The 20,039-nt window shown below is 43.7% G+C and overlaps 1 protein-coding gene across 1 annotated transcript in view; it reads left to right on the forward strand.

Annotated features, from left to right (window-relative positions):
• The window catches only part of LOC128659242 (oocyte zinc finger protein XlCOF6-like), a 63,822-nt gene extending 44,517 nt beyond the window's left edge, over positions 1 to 19,305 (forward strand). The window contains exon 2 of the mRNA XM_053712917.1: positions 17,147 to 19,305. Within this exon, the coding sequence (XP_053568892.1) occupies positions 17,155 to 19,257 (2,103 nt within the window). The 5' untranslated portion in view covers positions 17,147 to 17,154 and the 3' untranslated portion in view covers positions 19,258 to 19,305. The remainder of the gene's footprint in view (positions 1 to 17,146) is intronic.
• Positions 19,306 to 20,039: the final 734 nt, after the last annotated feature.

Here is a 20,039-nt window from a genome sequence, read left to right on the forward strand (position 1 = left end):
CCTATTTGTCTGGATTTCCAGTCTCTTGACTCAATACGAATGAATAATCGATTCTCATTTCCCATATTTCTTGCTACAGATATTAAATTTAAAAACTGTCTGGAAGACAAATTTAAGGAGTTTGCCTATTTCAATGATGAATACATGTCTCGTCCTGCACTATTCTGGGAAAATGCTAAAGCAGTTCTAAGGGGGGAAATACTAGCTTATAGCGTGTTGAGGACTAAAAAACTTAAGCGGAGGGAGGGGGAGCTACTGCGAGCAGTCTCAAATGCATATAACCATTACTTAATTGAAAAAACATCACGGCATTGGGAGACAGAGATTCCTTCTTATTACACAAATCAGCACAGAAGGATATTAGGGTTCAAGCAAAATTTTACCGGTATGGAAATAAGACCGGGAAACTTAGCAAAACTTGTTAAATGTGAGAAAGGCTTTCAGCTGATAGATTCTATATATGCGGAAGGTCAAACTCTTAAAAGGTCTGAAGAACTTCTACAAGTCTTTTCCAATTACTATACTGACCTATATTCTTTAGAACCTCAAATACCCAGGAACGGGAGGAATTCTGGTGCAAAATCTCTTTCCCTTCATTAGAACTTGATGTGTTGAAAGATCTTTACGCTCCTATAACTGAGATAGAAGTGTTTAAAGCAATCCAAAAACTGCCTCATAACAAAGCACCAGGCCCAGATGCACTTCCTAACAAATTTTATAAAATGACACATTCCACTATAACACCTTATCTAACCTCGCTATTTAACTATATATACATAGAGGGTAATGAACCTACAGTTAACTTTGCCGCTTCTTATACTACCCTGATATTAAAACAAGGGAAAGACCCGACAAAGAAGGAGTCCTATAGGCCCATTGCTCTGCTGAACACAGATTACAAACTGTTAACTTCTATATTAGCACAAAGGCTTCAATCTATTCTTCCTTCTATTATTCATACAGATCAAGCCGGTTTCCTGAAGAATAGAAATTCCGCTGCTAAAATAAGGGAACTCCTTCTTGCTATAGATTATTTTAAAACAATGGGGGATCACGATCAGGAGGGGAGAGAGGATTCCCCTGACATGGCAATAATATCCATAGATGCTGAAAAAGCCTTTGATTCAGTTCACTATGATCATCTTCTATTTACTCTGGATCAATTTGGTCTGAGAGGAAATTTTATTAAATTTATTAGTAACCTCTATTAAAAGGCCGCTACGAAGATGCTGGTGAATGGGTATATGTCACAGGATATAAAACTGCAGCGAGGAACCAGGCAGGGATGCCCTCTCTCTCCGCTCTTTTTCGACATTTCCATTGAACCACTTGCCATAATAGTAAGGCAGCAACTTGAGGGAATTAAAATAGGCAAGAAGGAGCTGAAGATTGTGCTTTATGCGGATGATGTTATCATATACATGGCTAACACCCGTATAAATATACCCAAGCTCCTGTTAATAATACAACAGTTTGGATCTTTCTCGGGTATAAGGTTAACAACACAAACTCTGAATTATTTTGGATTAAGCAGACAGAGGATTCTTTGGTGAATTTGCCTTTTTCTATAGTTCAGGACTCTTTTCGGTATCTGGGCATCATTATTTCTTCTAGTCCTGATACTTGGTATTCCTTTAACATCACTCCAATTTCAAATAAAATTAAAGACACTCTTAAAAACTGGCAAAATCTATCTCTCTCCTTGTCTGGGCGAAGAGCCGCTTATAAGATGATTATCCTCCCCAAAGTGCTGTATATTCTTCAAAATATCCAGCTGTTTCTAAAGCGGAAGGATATTGATCATCTCAACTCTATCTTGAGATAATTTATTTGGCAAAAAAGAAGGCCCAGAATATCTTAAACTCTCGCTCCCCTTGAAACATGGCGGCTAAGCCTTTCCGGATTTTAGGGTTTACAATCAAGTTTTCTTAGCACATATAGTAACCGATTGGTTATCTTCTCAGAACTATGTTACAAATAATGATCTTGGAAAAACTTAACCTACCCTTTTTATCCAGAGGCACTTATACATTGTGACATTAGTCTTATTCCGTCTAAAATAAAAAACCTGAAATCTATATATAACCCAATCCTCGCTTGGAAAAAGATCTGTAACTCATTGGCTCTAGAACACTGTGTCTCAAGGTATATCCCATTTCTGGGTAATCCTCAGTTCCAAGCAGGATTGCATACAATAATTTACTCAGATTGGAAATCAGTAGGCCTATGCAATATACATCAGATATTAGACTTTGATAGAAGATGTGTTAAATCATTTGATTTTCTCAGAATGGAATTTAACCTCCCACATAAAAATTTCTTCGCATACTTACAGGCGAGACACTATGCTCTTAAACTCACAAATGATTTTGGCTGGAATTGGTCTTTGGGGAGTATTGGGAACTGGCTTGCCCTAGCCAAAACTGGACATATGTCAATCACCCCTGGTTACTATACTTGGGTGTCTGCCGGGGGTATAACTAACCTTGAAAAGATCCAGACAAACTGGGCTGTACTGATAAAGCAAAACTTGGACCCTAAATTACCCTATCTTTCAATTCAAGAGACTGCTCGAGTAGCTCTCTCCTCCTCATGGAGGGAATCTCATTTGAAATTACTTTACATGTCTTATTTTACCTCAGATAAGGGACTTAAATGCGGAAATAGCAGCTTTATTGTATGCCCAAAATGTTCCTTTCCCTCGGCAGATCTTCTGCACATGTTATGGGCCTGTCCAAAAATTAGGAATTTCTGGATTAAACTTCAATTTTGGCTGAATAAAATAATGGATACTCGCTGCCTGACTTTGTCGCCAATAACTATAGTCTTTCTTTTGTGCAACACAGGGAATAAGAAAGTTAAAACTAAAATTATCAACATGACCATACTAGCTGCCAGATACCTAATTTTCAAGAAATGGAAATTAAGAACAATCCCTAGCATATTAGAAATTAAGAATTGTTTAAAGAAACAATGCATTCTTGAACAAGTTGATACCAACTTAGACAATGAGCAGGATTTTAGGAGATTTTTTGCTAAATGGTCGTTATTTATAAAAGCTCTCCCCCCCCAGCGAAATTGACTATTTAATATATCCTTTCAGAAATTTAGAACTGATTGTGTTGGATCTGTGGTAACATACTTTTCATTACAATAGTCTTCTCCCCCCCCCCCCTTTTTTTTTTTTTCTCATTCTGTTTTGTTTTTGTTTTGGTGTGGTTCTGTTTGTCCCAAATAGGTCATAAATATGGAAAAAACCCAATTCAGATACAGAAAATGATTCTCGCTTATTTAGGTATTAAGTGGACGAGCCCGTATCTTGTTTTAACTTTGGTTCTGTTTACTACTTGTTATTATGGCCTGGCGTGTTGTATATACATATTACATAGTGGTGGCGGTTTCGGGGTGATCCCGGTGGAGCGGAGGCACTTCCAGAGTGTCATTTTAAAGCTCTCGGTCCCCAGATTTCACAGTCCAAAAATCAGCATGATTCGTTACTGGGGACTGGAGTTACAGTCCGTTGAAGTTACGGGGTTAGGGGTGTCCAAAACTCCCGGTTCCGAAAGGAGCTTCCCTCCGGTAATTTACCCACCTCTTGTCCTCCCTAGGGGCTACTAATCCCCAAAAGAGTGGAGCTCTGGGGCACATGGTTGCTGGAGAGACCAGGGGTAAAGTTAGCGGGTGTCCTGCTGTCCTGTAGCCGACCGGGAGCTCCAGGAGCCTGGACAGCCTGAGAGGGGTTAGGCAGGTGTCTGTTGTGAGGTGGCCGACCGGGAGTTCCAGGAGCCCGGACCTGCCTAGGAGGGTTTTCCTGGTCATACACCAGCTCTTTTCTAAAGAAGTTTGGAACACAAATCCATGCAACCAAAAGCTTCCAGAGATTGTGGTTGCTCTGAGGAGCCCAGAATCACTGAGAAACAACAGGGGTGAGGTTGTAGGGGGGGGGGTGGGTAGCCTTAGCCATCTGGTATCCGTGACATCTCCCCCCCTCCAGTTCGGCAGACCCGGCTAGACCCTTAACGGGTCGGCCTAGGGCTGTCCGACGGTGGCCCTCCACTTCTCGGTTGCTGAGAGAGGTTATACCATCTCCCCTGATCTTGGGGCATCCTGGGGGGTTCCTGGAGGTGTTTATACCCTGCGCCCTGGGCGCAGGGATAGTCACATAATGCAAAGTCCCAAACAAGTTTGCTAAGGCCGGCTCCCAAACAATTGCTGTTCCACACGTTCCAGTGTCCTTAAATTCCATGGCCAAACTGTCTCCCTCTGTGACACTCTGTTGAGTACTGGCTGACCCACCCACAAACAAAGCCAGTACCGGTTTCCCGCTGGTATACCCACCCCAGAATGTAGGTTGAGGTTGCTCCTTGGTGGGGCAGGCAAGACTCGGGTGCCCAAACTGGTGGCACCAACTGCATGAGCGGGTACCCCCCTGGCCTGCCCCCTGTGAGATATACTCCAGGACAAGAAAAGGGTATATAGACTCTGCCAAGCTACTGAGGGGAGAGACCGTCTGTCTCTTCTCACGGGAAGGAGATCTACTGCTGGGGAGGGAGATCTGCTACCTCTGCTCCATGGGAAACTGTGCTGCCGCTGGGGAGGGAGACCGGCTGTCTTTGCTCCCTGTACGGGGTTCTTCCGCTGGGGAGAGAGACCAACTGTCTCCTCTCCCAGAAAGGGATTCGGCTGCTGGGGAGAGAAATCGATGCCCGTCTCTCCCTGAAAGGGCTTCTCTGAAAGGCGAGGGAGGACGACTACCTCCACTCCCAGGGGATGGCTCTGCCGCTGGGGAGAGAGGCCGGCTGTCTCCTCTGCCAGGAAGGGGTTCTCTTTACGGGGAGGGAGGACAACTACCTCCACTCCCAGGGGATGGCTCTGCCGCTTGGGAGAGAGGCCGACTGTCTCCTCTCCCAGGAAGGTGTTCTCTTTACGAGGAGGGAGGATGAATACCTCCGCTCCCAGGGGATGGCTCTGCCACTGGGGAGAGAGACCGAAGGTCTCCTCTCCCGGCTCCTGGCTCTGCCGCTGGGGAGAGAGACCGATTGTCTCCTCTCCCAGGAAGGGGCTCTGTTTACGGGGAGGGAGGATGACTACCTCTGCTCCCAGGGGATGGCTCTGCCACTGGGGAGAGAGACCAACTGTCTCCTCTCCCGGGAAGGGGTTCTGTTTACGGGGAGGGAGGATGACTACCTCTGCTCCCAGGGGATGGCTCTGCCGCTGGGGAGAGAGACTGACTGTCTCCTCTCCCGGCTCCTGGCTCTGCCGCTGGGGAGAGAGACCGACTGTCTCCACGGGAAGGGGTTCTGCTGCTGGGGAGAGTTATTGACATCCATCTCTACCTGCAAGGGGTTCTCTGTAAGGGGAGGGAGGACGACTACCTCCGCTCCCAGGTCTCCTGGAGCTGTTACAGGTGCTGGGCAGAGGCCGGCGGCTCTCTGCCCTGTTGTCAGCACTTCTGCTGGGGTGGCTCCCTTGTCCAAGTCTATAAGCTCAGAGCCAGACTGCTGATCAGGATCCCTCAGCCCTGGTTCCCTTTTTCTTTGCTGCCACTCCTCCACGGTCGATCTCCATGAATCCCAGAGGGCTGCACCACAGATCTGTATGCCCCTGGCACGCTGCTTTGCGAGATCGAGCAGCCTCTTGTATTCCTTGACCAGTGCCTCTTCCTGGTCAATTATAAAATCCAGATCGTCCAGCAGCCAGGTCTCCTCCAAGAAATCCAGCAGTTCCTCTTGGAGCCCAGAGATATCCTCCAGACCCTGGTCTGTCTCACTCCCAAACTGTGGGTCCTCTGTCCTTTTTGTAAACAGTAATCCAGGGCCGCCAAAGCCCTCTGTGGGGGAGCCTTCCTCCAGCCATGGCTGCGCTTGCATAGCGAGGCATTGGAGGGCCCGATAGCCGTCCTCCACCCACATCTCTTGCTGGATCAGTCTATGTAGAACAGCTAGCCATTCCTTCTTTGGCTGTTCTCCCAGGAAAGGCAGTCTCACGGTCCACCGAACCCGGAATCTCGTGTCATTCGTGGGGAGGACCTTTCCATTTTCCAGCTCCTGTTGCAGAGCCTCCAACCAAAGGTCTCGGAGGGCAAGGTTCTTCCATACCAGAACTTCCTGTTCCGAACAAGGATCCTTTGTTCCAGTCAGCATCTTTTCTACTCTCCCTAGGAACTCTGCCTCCATATTTACCGGCTACTGTGGTACGTCTCCTCTGTCAGCAGAAACTGTGTGAAAGAAGCAGATCCCACCGCTGCCACCAATGTGCCGGATACCCCCATCTACCCTGACTGGGTAGCTCCGCCAAAAGGGGTCCTGCTTCCTCCCTGCCGACTGCAGCTATGTAGCTGGCAAGTGACCACAGCCTGTAGCCACCCCTGATGCCCGACAGCACCAGTACTCTGGGTCCCACCCTGTGGCAGACTCCAGCTCCCCAGGCTAGGTAGATCTTCCAGCGTGTCCTTCCTCTGCCTGGAACAGGCTGCTATGTAGCTCAGGAAAGTGATTTTAGCTGGAGCAAACCCAAATAACTAGACAGCCTAGCATTCAGGTTAAACAGGAACTGATTTTATTGAGAAACATACACTCCTTTTATACACACAACTGATCTTGATAAGATGCTGAAGAATGCCCCAATTTTCCCGCCATTCCCGCCCCTCCAGCCTGACCGGCGCCTCCATAGGAGCCACAGTCCCACATAATCTCAATATATAGGGGTGGCGTTTTTTGAGGTGATCCCGGCGGCACTTCCAGGGTGTCATTTTAAAGCTCTTGGTCCCCAGATTTCACAGTCCAAAAATCAGCATGATTCGTTACTGGGGACCGGAGTTACAGTCCATTGAAGTTATGGGGTTAGGGGTGTCCAAAACCCCCAGTTCCCAAAGGAGCTCTGCTCCGGTAATTTACCTACCTCTTGTCCTCCCTAGGGGCTACTAATCCCCAAAAGAGCGGAGCTCTGGGGCACATGGTTGCTGGAGCGACCAGGGGTAAAGTTAGCAGGTGTCCTGCTGTCCTGTAGCCGACCGGGAGTTCCAGGAGCCTGGACAGCCTGAGAGGGGTTAGGCGGGTGTCTGTTGTGAGGCGGCCGACCGGGAGTTCCAGGAGCCCGGCCAGCCTAGGAGGGTTTTCCTGGTCATACACCAGCTCTTTTCTAAAGAAGTTTGGAACACAAAACCGTGCAACCAAAAGCTTCCAGAGATTGTGGTTGCTCTGAGGAGCCCCAAACCACTGAGAAACAACAGGGGTGAGGTTGTAGGGGGGTGGGGGGTAGCCTTAGCCATCTGGTATCTGTGACAGTCATACACTCTTCTTATCCCTCTGACAAACACTGTACTCTGAGAGGAATTGGCCTTCAATATGCTGAGAAACGCTTATCATATAAGAAAAATCAAGCACAAACTTACTTCACCACCTCCATAGAACACAAAGTTTGTAAAACTGAGTTGTGGGTGTGGTGGGAGGTGTATTTATAGGTATTTTGAGGTTTGGGAAACTTTGCTCCTCCTGGTAGGAATGTATATCCTATACGTCACTAGCTCATGGACTCTTGCCAATTACATGAAAGAAAATACTGCTCCCCTCTCTGTCCTTTTAGACCGATGATGTCCAACAACTGGCTAACCTCAACCTCAGACTTCTGAGCTTAGAACACCTGCAACTCCAACTTCCTCTGCCCTGACCTCGCTCATGGAACACCTATGACTACACTTTAATGACTACCTTGTTCCCAGTGAGTGTTCCCTACCCCAGAACCGCCCTTGATTTGTGTGCTTAATTTTGCAGTAAATATTATTAAACTAATAAAGTTTTTGGCTGTTTATATAAATTAAACAACCACAGCTGAGAGCTTAAAAGTATTGTAAAGTCACTGCTTCTTACCCTCTGAAAACATCTCACACTGATTAATAGTCTGTGATAATTAGTGATGTCGCGAACTTAAAAATTTCGGTTCGCGAACGTCGGACTCGAACTTCCGCTACTGTTCACGAGCCGCCATTGACTTCAATAGGTAGGCGAACTTTAAAACCCACAAGGACTCTTTCTAGCCACAATAGTGATGGAAAAGTTGTTTCAAGGGCACTAACACCTGGACTCTGGCATGCCGGAGGGGGATCCATGGCAAAACTCCCACAGAAAATTACATAGTTGATGCAGAGTCTGGTTTTAACCCATAAAGTGCCTAAATCACCTAACATTTCTAAATTGTTTGGAATAAAGTGCTTTAAAACATCATGTATGATGTTGTACCGATCAGGTAGTGTAAGGGTTACGCCCGCTTCACAGTGACAGACCAAACTCCCCGTGTAACGCACCACAAACAACCGCAAACAGTCCATTTGCACAACCACGAGATAGATAGATTTGATAGATACATAGATTACATAGATTAATAGATGTAATATACATATGATAGTGATAGATACAAATAACATAGATCAATAGATGCAATATACATTTGATAGATACGAATATCATAGATCAATAGATGCAATATACATTTGATAGATACGAATTACATAGATCAATAGATGCAATATACATTTGATAGATACGAATTACATAGATCAATAGATGCAATATACATTTGATAGATACGATTGATAGTTAGATAGATTCGATAGATAAATAGATAGATTTGAAAGATATATAATTTCCCTGACAGAGTATAACAATAAGACATGAGGTCTTGGACCCGTGGTGTGTTAAGTAGTACTATTCTTAGCAGTTTACTACTACCTGTTACTCCACCTATCGGGGGAGATCTATATGGCCTGCATTTTTGGAACAGGGAGATGGAAGAAGATGATTGGTCTGTCCTCCTACTTCAAATTTGTCCTAAACACAAGTGGCTTTCTCAAAACAGTCCGGCCAACGAGATAGATAGATTTGATAGATAGATATACATAGATTGATAGTTAGATAGAATTGATAGAAGATAAATAGATAGATTTGATAGATATATAATTACCCTGACAAAGTATAATAATAAAACATGCGGTCTGGGACCCATGGTAACTAGGTTGTGTTAAGTAGTACTATTCTTAGCACTTTCATCCCTGTTACTCCCCCTATCGGGGGAGGTCTGTATGTCCTGCATGATTAGCCTAACCAAGTACAACAATAAAAAATGTTGACTGGGAACCATGGTAACTAGGTTGTGTTTAGTAGTACTTTTCTTAGCACTTTCATCCCTGTTACTCCCCCTATCGGGGGAGGTCTATATGTCCTGCATGATTAGCCTAACCAAGTACAACAATAAAAAATGTGGTCTGGGAACCATGGTAACTAGGTTGTGTTAAGTAGTACTATTCTTACCACTTTCATCCCTGTTACTCCCCCTATCGGTGGAGGTCTATATGGCCTGCATGATCTATAATTATACTAACAAAGTACAACAATAGGACATACCATGTGGTCTTGGACCGTATGATTCTTTCAGGTATACCTGTTGCAGTGGTCCTGACCCTGCATTCTTGCTGCAACTCTCCCTGCAAGAGAGATCTGTTACCGAATCTGTGTGCTGGTGTGCAAAGAACTGGCCTGCCTGAAAGGAGCATCGATTTTAGGAACCCGGTGATAATTTTTAGGAACCGGGAGATGGAAAAGGATGCTTGGACACCCAGTACAGGTCGTTCTCCTTCAGCCTTTTTATATGAGGCTCCAGGACCCTCAACAGGCACAACAGCATGAAACACCACATATGCCATCCTTTAGCACAATAGAGTACAGGTATTGCATTGATTATAGGAACCCGGAGAAAATTTTTAGGAACTGGGAGATGGAAAAAGACTCTTTGACATCCAGCACAGGTCGTTCTCCTTACGCCTTTTTATACGAGGCTCCAGGACCATCAACGGGCACAACAGCATGAAACACCACATATGCCATCCTTTTGCACAATAGAGTACAGGTATTGCATTGATTAATGATTATAGGAACCCGGAGATAATTTTTAGGAACCGGGAGATGGAAGAAGATGCTTTGACATCCAGCACAGGTCGTTCTCCTTACGCCTTTTTATACGAGGCTCCAGGACCATCAACAGGCACAACAGCATGAAACACTACATATGCCATCCTTTTGCACAATAGAGTACAGGTATTGCATTGATTAATGATTATAGGAACCCAGAGATAATTTTTAGGAACCGGGAGATGGAAAAAGATGCTTTGACATCCAGCACAGGTCGTTCTCCTTCCGCCTTTTTATACAAGGCTCCAGGACCATCAACAGGCACAACAGCATGAAACACCACATATGCCATCCTTTTGCACAATAGAGTACAGGTATGGCATTGTTTTTAGGAACCCGGAGATAATTTTTAGGAACTGGGAGATGGAAAAAGATGCTTGTTCGGTCCTCCTACTTCAAATTTGGGGCACTGCGCGTGGAATCTACTGTGCCACCAGATATGAGTGGTGTGTTAATGAGTACTATTCTTAACAGTTTAATCACTGTTATGTGCCTTTTTTTTTTTTTTTTGTAGCCACAGTGCATCACCATAGCCCAGACAAATTAGGTAATGTCCAAATGCCTGAAAAATAAGTTATTGTTGCAGCCGTAAGCTTTAGCAGCGGCAATAAAAATTAATGTTTGTAAAACAGTTAGAAAGTGCACTAAAACCTTTGAGGATTGAACACTAGTTGTTGGCGGATAAGTCACGCAAGTCATCCACCATTCGAAGATAATATACAGCAGCGTGTGTACCATTTGCAGCCCAAGGCAGCTCATCTCATGGCCTTTTTTACTCAAATGTATCGCCCAATGTCAGTCCCTTCGGGATCCATCCCTCATTCATTTTAATAAAGGTGAGATAATCAAGACTTTTTTGACCTAGGCGACTTCTCTTCTCAGTGACAAAACCTCCTGCTGCACTGAAGGTCCTTTCTGAAAGGACACTTGAAGCGGGGCAGGCCAGAAGTTCGATTGCAAATTGGGATAGCTCAGGCCACAGGTCAAACCTGCACACCCAGTATTCAATGGGTTCATCGCTCCTAAGAGTGTTGAGATCCGCAGTAAATGCTAGGTAGTCTGATACCTATCGGTTTAGTCTTTCTCTGAGGCTGGATCCCGAAGGGCTGTGGCGATGCATAGGAGTTAAAAAGGTCTGCATGTCCTCCATCAACAACACGTCTGGAAAGCATGCTGTCCTTGCCGGCGTGGTCGTGGGAGGAGTAGTATTAATTTAATCTCTTGCCCTGTTAGATTCCCGTTGTGCTGCTGTGACATCACCCTTATATGCTGTGTAAAGCATAGTTTTTAATTTATTTTTGAACTGCTCCATCCTTTCCGACTTGCGGGAAATTGGTAAAATTTCAGTTACTTTATGCTTATGCCTGGGGTCTAGTAGGGTGGACACCCAATACAGATCGTTCTCCTTAATCTTTTTTATACGAGGGTCCCTCAACAGGCACGACAGCATGAAAGACCCCATTTGCATAAGGTTGGATGCCGAGCTAGTCATGTCCCGTTCCTCATCCTCACTGATGTCACTGAAGGTATCTTCTTCCCCCCAGCCACGTACAACACCACGGGTACCAGATAGGTGACATCAACGAGCACCCTAGCATGCCTGTTGTGCTTGGTCTTCCTCCTCCTCCTCCTCAAAGCAACATTCCTCTTCTGACTCCTCTTCCTCACAATCCTCTTCCTGCATTGCCACTGTTCCAGCAAGCGATGCTGATAAGGCTGTTTCTGGTGGTGATGGAGACCACAACTCTTCATCTTCCTCTTCACGCTCATCTACGGCCTGATCCAGCACTCTTCGCAGGGCACGCTCCAGGAAGAAAACAAATGGTATGATGTCGCTGATGGTGCCTTCGGTGCGACTGACAAGGTTTGTCACCTCCTCAAAAGGACGCATGAGCCTACAGGCATTGCGCATGAGCATCCAGTAACGTGGATAAAAAATCCCCAGCTCCCCAGAGACTGTCCTTGCACCCCGGTCATACAAATACTTGTTCACAGCTCTTTCTTGTTGGAGCAGGCGGTCGAACATTAGGAGTGTTGAATTCCAACATGTCGGGCTGTCGCAAATTAAGCGCCTCACTGGCAGGTTGTTTCGACGCTGGATATCGAACAAGTGCGCCATGGCCGTGTAGGAACGCCTGAAATGGCCACACACCTTCCTGGCCTGCTTCAGGACGTCCTGTAAGCCTGGGTACTTAAGCACAAAGCGTTGTACAATCAGATTACACACATGTGCCATGCACGGCACATGTGTCAACTTGCCCAATTTCAATGCCGCCACAAAATTACTTCCATTGTCAGAATCAACCTTGCCAATCTCCAGTTGGTGCGGAGTCAGCCACTGATCCACCTGTGCGTTCAGGTAGGACAGGAGTGCCGGTGCGGTGTGACTCTCTGCTTTGAGGCAAGTCAACCCCAAAACGGCGTGACACTGCCGTACCCGGGATGTTGAATAGTACCTGGGAAGCTGGGGGGGTGCCGTTGATGTGGAGCAAGATGCCACAGCAGAAGAGCAATCAGCCGAGGAAGAGGTTATGGAAGAGGATGGAGTAGGAGGAGTAGAGGAGGTAGCAGCAGGCCTGCCTGCAAGTCGTGGCGGTGTCACCAACTCTTCTGCAGAGCCACGCATTCCATGCTTGTCAGCCGCCAGTAGGTTTACCCAATGAGCAGTGTAGGTGATATACCTGCCCTGATCATGCTTTGCAGACCAGCTATCAGTGGTCATATGGACCCTTGCCCCAACGCTGTGTGCCAGACATGACATTACTTCCTTTCGCACAATCGAGTACAGGTTGGGGATTGCCTTTTGAGAAAAAAAAATTCTGCCAGGTACCTTCAACTGCGGTGTCCCAAATAGATACAAATTTTTTGAATGCCTCAGACTCCACCAGCTTGTATGGTAAAAGCTGGCGGGCTAAGAGTTCTGACAAGCCTGCTGTCAGACGCCGGGCAAGGGGGTGGCTTTGGGACATTGGCTTCTTACGCTCAAACATTTCCTTGACAGACACCTGACTGTGGGCAGATGAGCAGGAGCTGCTACGGAAGAGAGACTGAGTGGCGGACGTTTGAGAGGGGGCAAGGAGGACAGCAGTGGTTGACGTGGCTGAAGATGCTGGAGCAGGAGGAGGATGGCGGCTTTCAGTTTGGGTGCTGCTTCTACTCATGTGTTCATCCCATCGGCGTTTGTGATGTGAGACCATGTGCCTTCGCAAAGCAGTTGTACCTAGGTGGGTGTTGGACTTCCCACGACTCAGTTTCTTTTGGCACAGGTTGCAAATGGCATCGCTGTTGTCAGAGGCAGACACACTAAAAAAATGCCACACTGCTGATGAGCTCTGCGATGACGGCATTCTGGTGGTGGCAACAGCATGCGTTGATTGGCGTGCTGTCTGGCTGACCCCGGGTGCCGATGCATGCTGTCTGACTGTGACTGTGCCACTATCTCCTTGCGACGACCTCCCTCTGCTTCCAACCCGTCTCCTCCTCCTGCTCCTCTCTGTCTCCCCATCTGAACTTTCCCCCTCTTCTTCTTCTCCTCTAGCGGGCACCCACATGACATCCACGGACACATCATCATCAACAGCTTCACTTGTATCTGACAAATCAACAAAGGAAGCAGCAGCGGGTACAACATCATCATCATAATCACACCGTACGTCCATGTCTGCAATGCTGCCTGACTGAGACATATCACTGTTATCTACATCCACTGTCAATGATGGTTGCGCATCACTCATTTCATCCAACTGATGTGTCAATAACTCCTCTGACAGATCAAGTGAAGCGGCTGTGGTGCTAGTGTTGATGGTGGCGGCAGGCGGGCGAGTAGCACTGGTCACTTGAGAGATGCCCGAAGCTATGCTGGAGGTGGATGGTGCGTCAAGGTTACGAGCGGAAGCTCTAGAAGATTGGGTGTCCTGTGTTATAAAGTAAACTATTTCATCAGAACTTTTCTGGTTCATGGTACGTGCCCTAACACTGGGCATTATTCTATGGCCAAAGGGAATCACAGCACCACGACTACGACGGCACCTGCAGGGTGGCCTGCCTCTGCCTGTCATTTTTTTTTTTAAATTTAGACTTACACTACTATTAAACAAAATATGAGTGGTGCCACTGGGCAAGTGGGCACAGTATACGCTGTGAGCCTGAAACAAAAAAACTGACTGATGTTTCACTGATGTTTCACAATCAAAATTTTTTAATTTTTTTAAATGTACACTTACAATACTATTAAACAAGATATGAGTGGTGGCACTGGGCAAGTGGGCACAGTATACGCTTTGAGCAGGAAACAAAAAAACAGGCTGATGTTTCACAATCCAAAAAGTTTATTTTATTTTAATGTACACTTACACTACTATTAAACAAGAAGATATGAGTGGTGGCACAGGGGAATTAATCACAGTATATGCTTGCTGTGGGCCTGGCACACAGGCCTGATGGAAAATGAAATTAGATTAAATTTGCAATTAGCAAACTAATGTAGAAGTTTTTATTTTTAAATTTAAAATAATGTTACACCAGATATGAGTGGTGGGGGTGGCACAGAGCAATTAATAACAGTATATGCTGTGTGCCTGAGAGACCCAGGCCTGATGGAAAATGAAATTAGATTACACTAACAAACTAATGTAAATTTGTTTTTTTTATAAATTTACAATAATGTTCCGTTACACCACCAGATATGAGTGGTGGCACAGAAGAATTAATCACAGTATATGCTTGCTGTGGGCCTGGCACAAAAGCCTGATGGAAAATGAAATTAGATTAAACTTGCAATTAGCAAACTAATGTAAAAGTTTTGTTTTTTATATTTAAAATAATGTTACAACATATATGAGTGGTGGGGGTGGCACTGAGCAATTAATAACAGTATATGCTGTGTGCCTGAGAGACCCAGGCCTGATGGAAAATGAAATTAGATTACACTAACAAACTAATGTAAATGTCATTTTTTTTCTTAATTTACAATAATGTTCCGTTACACCACCAGATATAAGTGATGGCACAGAGGAATTAAACAAAAAAGCAGGCTGATGTTTCACAATCCAAAAAGTTTATTTTATTTTAATGTACACTTACACTACTATTAAACAAGAAGATATGAGTGGTGGCACAGGGGAATTAATCACAGTATATGCTTGCTGTGGGTCTGGCACACAGGCCTGATGGAAAATGAAATTAGATTAAACTTGCAATTAGCAAACTAATGTAAAAGTTTTTATTTTTATATTTAAAATAATGTTACACCAGATATGAGTGGTGGGGGTGGCACAGAGCAATTAATAACAGTATATGCTGTGTGCCTGAGAGACCCAGGCCTGATGGAAAATGAAATTAAATTACAATAAAAAACTAATGTAAATTTCTTTTTTTTTTTTTAATTTACAATAATGTTCCGTTACACCACCAGATATGAGTGATGGCACAGAGGAATTAATCACAGTATATGCTTGCTGTGGGCCTGGCACACAGGCCTGATGGAAAATGAAATTAGATTAAACTTGCAATTAGCAAACTAATGTAAAAGTTTTTTTTTAATTTAAAATAATGTTAAACCACCAGATATGACTGGTGCCACAGAGGAATTAATCACAGTATATGCTTGCTGTGGGCCTGGCACACAGGCCTGATGGAAAATGAAATTAGATTAAACTTGCAATTAGCAAACTAATGTAAAAGTTTTTTTTTAATTTAAAATAATGTTAAACCACCAGATATGACTGGTGCCACAGAGGAATTAATCACAGTATATGCTTGCTGTGGGCCTGGCACACAGGCCTGATGGAAAATAAAATTAGATTAAACTTGCAATTAGCAAACTAATGCAAAAGTTTTTTTTTAATTTAAAATAATGTTAAACCACCAGATGTGGGTGGCACAGAGCAATTAATGACAGTATATGCTTGCGGTGGGCCTGGCACACAGGCCTGATGGAAAATGAAATTAGATTAAACTTGCAATTAGCAAACTAATGTAAAATATATATATATTTTTTTAAATATTGTTAAACCAACATGTATGAGTGGTTGCACAGAGCAATTAATCACAGTATATGCTTGCGGTGGGCCTGGCACACAGGCCTGATGGAAAATGAAATTAGATTAAACTTGCAATTAGCAAACTAATGTAAAAGTTTTTTTTTTTTTATTTAAAATAATGTTAAACCACCAGATATGAGTGGTTGCACAGAGCAATTAATAACAGTATATGCTTGCTGTAGGCCTGGCACACAGGCCTGATGGAAAATAAAATTAGATTAAACTTGCAATTAGCAAACTAATGTAAAAGTTTTTTTTTTTTTAAATAATGTTAAACCACCAGATATGAGTGGTGGCAGTGAGCAAGTTGGCACAATATATGCTGTGAGGCTCACACACAGGCTGGTGGCAGGCAGGCAAATGCACGAAAAAAAACGACTGGAGTTCTAGCCCTATGCAAAAATAAAAATAAAAAAATTTTAGCCCTAAAAAGGGCTTTTTGTGGTGCTGTCCTTACAGCAGAGATCAGATGAGTCCTTCAGGACTTTAGTAGAGACTGAATACACTAGCCTAGCTATCAATTTCCCTATAAAATCAGGAGCTGCAACAATAAACCTCCTCTCTCATCAAAAGCTGCATCACAATGATTCTAAAATGGCTGCTGCCCGGGACCTGGGAGGGTCTGGAAGGGAGTGTCTGCTGCTGATTGGCTGTAATGTGTCTGCAGACTGTGAGATACAGGGTCAAAGTTTCCTCAATGATGACGAATAGGGGGCGGATCAAACATCGCATATGTTCGCCCGCAGCGGCGAACGCGAACAAGCTATGTTCGCCGGGAACCGTTCACTGGCAAACAGTTTGGGACATCACTAGTGATAATTAAGACATCATGTTCTCACCTAAATTGTTGAGCATTAACCATGCAGCACTGTATGTGCAGTTGCTTGTGCAATGTTAAATGAGGATGGTGGATGCCACCTCTCTTGCCCAGAATACAGATGTACTTGTTCCCTGGCTGAGAACATTATGCAACATTCTTTGTCGTCATCTTTTTAATTTGTGATTTACAGGTAAATACATTTAAAAATAAACACAAAATGGAAGACATTTTGTTGCGTATAAAAGAATATGATTTTTTATTTAGATGGATTATATTATAAATAATAAATGTTATTTTTCTTTATTTCATTTCTTTTTATGTAGACAAACACATGAATAGTTCATATCCATTCTTCACTACAGGAAGTATCAGAATGATACCACAGACTAAAACATTTTTAGACACTAATGAATATTCACAAACATTGGGGAAATCACAACAGATATTTAAAGGAGATGGTGAATTGTCAGGAACTGGGCAGCAATCATTATGTACAGAGAGTAATTTAGTCATCAAACAAGAGGACAAGAATTATGCATTATCTAGTGAAATTATTATCCCTGAGGATAAGCCACAAACATTTACTGAGTTTTCAAAAAAAATTAAAGAAGAGGAAAGTCTACAGTCTAGCCAAATGATTCATACAAAGGAGAGACCTTTCAAATATACAGAATGCGAGAAAAACTTTAGATATAAGTCTCATCTCCTAGAACATCCTAAAATTCACACAGGAGAGAAATCACACACATGTACTGAGTGCAACAAATGTTTTATACAAATGACAAAACTTATAGCTCATGAAAGGACCCACACAGGGGAGAAATCATTTAGCTGTACAGAGTGTGGAAAAAGTTTTACACAAATAAATAATCTGAAAACTCATAAAAAGAATCACACAGGAGAAAAGCTTTTCACATGTACAGAGTGTGGAAAAAGTTTTACACAAATGGATCATCTGAAAACTCTTGAAAGGATTCACACAGGAGAAAAGCCTTTCACATGTAAAGAGTGTGGAAAAAGTTTTACAAAAACGGATCATCTGAAAACTCATGAAAGGATTCACACAGGAGAAAAGCCTTTCACATGTACACAGTGTGGAAAAAGTTTTACACAAATGGATCATCTGAAAACTCATGAAAGAATTCACACAGGAGAAAAGCCTTTCACATGTAAAGAGTGTGGAAAAAGTTTTACAGAACATAGTAATCTGAGAAAACATGAAAAGATTCACACAGGGCAAAAGCCTTTCACATGTACAGAGTGTGGAAAAAGTTTTATAGAAAATAGTAGTCTGAGAAAACATGAAAAGATTCACACAGGAGAAAAGCCTTTCACATGTACAGAGTGTGGAAAAAGTTTTACACGAATGTATCATCTGAAAACTCATGAAAGGATTCACATAGGAGAAAAGCCTTTCACATGTACAGAGTGTGGAAAAAGTTTTACACGAATGTATCATCTGAAAACTCATGAAAGGATTCACATAGGAGAAAAGCCTTTCACATGTACAGAGTGTGGAAAAAGTTTTATAGAAAATAGTAGTCTGAGAAAGCATGAAAGGAGTCACACAGGGGAAAAGCCTTTCACTTGTACAGAGTGTGGAAAAAGTTTTATAGAAAATAGTAGTCTGAGAAAACATGAAAGGCGTCACACAGGGGAAAAGCCTTTCACATGTACAGAGTGTGGAAAAAGTTTTACACAAATGGATCATCTGAAAACTCATAAAAGGATTCACACAGGAGAAAAGCCTTTCACATGTACAGAGTGTGGAAAAAGTTTTACAAAAATGGATCATCTGAAAACTCATGAAAGGATTCACACAGGAGAAAAGCCTTTCACATGTACAGAGTGTGGAAAAAGTTTTATAGAAAATAGTAGTCTGAAAACTCATGAAAGGATTCACACAGGAGAAAAGCCTTTCACATGTACAGAGTGTGGAAAAAGTTTTACACGAATGTATAATCTGAAAACTCATGAAAGGATTCACACAGGAGAAAAGCCTTTCACATGTAAAGAGTGTGGAAAAAGTTTTATAGAAAATAGTAATCTGAGAAAACATGAAAAGATTCACACAGGGGAAAAGCCTTTAACATGTACAGAGTGTGGAAAAAGTTTTACAGAACATAGTAATCTGAGAAAACATGAAAAGATTCACACAGGGGAAAAGCCTTTCACATGTACAGAGTGTGGAAAAAGTTTTACAGAACATAGTAATCTGAGAAAACATGAAAAGATTCACACAGGGGAAAAGCCTTTCACATGTACAGAGTGTGGAAAAAGTTTTACAGAACATAGTAATCTGAGAAAACATGAAAAGATTCACACACGGGAAAAGCCTTTCACATGTACAGAGTGTAGAAAAAGTTTTACACAAATGATTCATCTGAAAAAGCATCAAAGGATTCACAAGAGAAGAAACCTTTCACATGTTTAGAAAGTGGAAAAAGTTTTTTTATTGAAATCAGGTATCACAAAACACCAAATTCCGCAGCGTATTTGTGGCGAGGCTGATTCGCCTTAGTTATCAAAGGCTAGAGACCGGCAAAAGTAGAATTTTGTGACGTAAGCTTCGATCCGCCGGACTCAGTCCGACACAGATCGATTCTTACGTCACTCCAGATGTTCCGCACACAAGTTCGGCACAATCTGACTACTTTTGCTAGTTATCAAAAAACTAGCAGGTACGCTCGGCACTTTTACGGCCCAGCGTACCTGGTTTTCAATCTGCCGCCCTGGAGGCGGCAGATCCCATAGGAATCAATGGGAGTCTGACCATAGCGAAAGTACAAGTTCGCTGCTGACAGACATCCCAATGATTCCTATGGGAGCTGTCTACACCTAACACCCTAACATGTACCCCGAGTCTAAACACCCCTAATCTGTCCCCCCCTACACCGCCGCAACTAAATAAAGTGTTTACCCCCTAAACCGCCGCTCCCGGAGCCCACCGCCACTATAAGAAATATGTTAACCCCTAAACCGCCGCTCCCTGACCCCGCCGCAACTATAATAAATGTATTAACCCCTAAACTGCCGCTCCCGGACCCTGCTGCAACCTATAATAAATTTATTAACCCCTAATCTGCCCCCCTACACCGTCGCCACCTATAATACATTTATTAACCCATATCCTGCTGATCCCGCACCTCGCCGCAACTAAATAGTTTAACCCCTAAACCGCCGCTCCCTGACCCCGCCGCAACCTATATTAAATTT

This window comes from Bombina bombina, chromosome 5 (genome assembly GCF_027579735.1).
Source record: "Bombina bombina isolate aBomBom1 chromosome 5, aBomBom1.pri, whole genome shotgun sequence".
Taxonomy (NCBI): domain Eukaryota; kingdom Metazoa; phylum Chordata; class Amphibia; order Anura; family Bombinatoridae; genus Bombina; species Bombina bombina.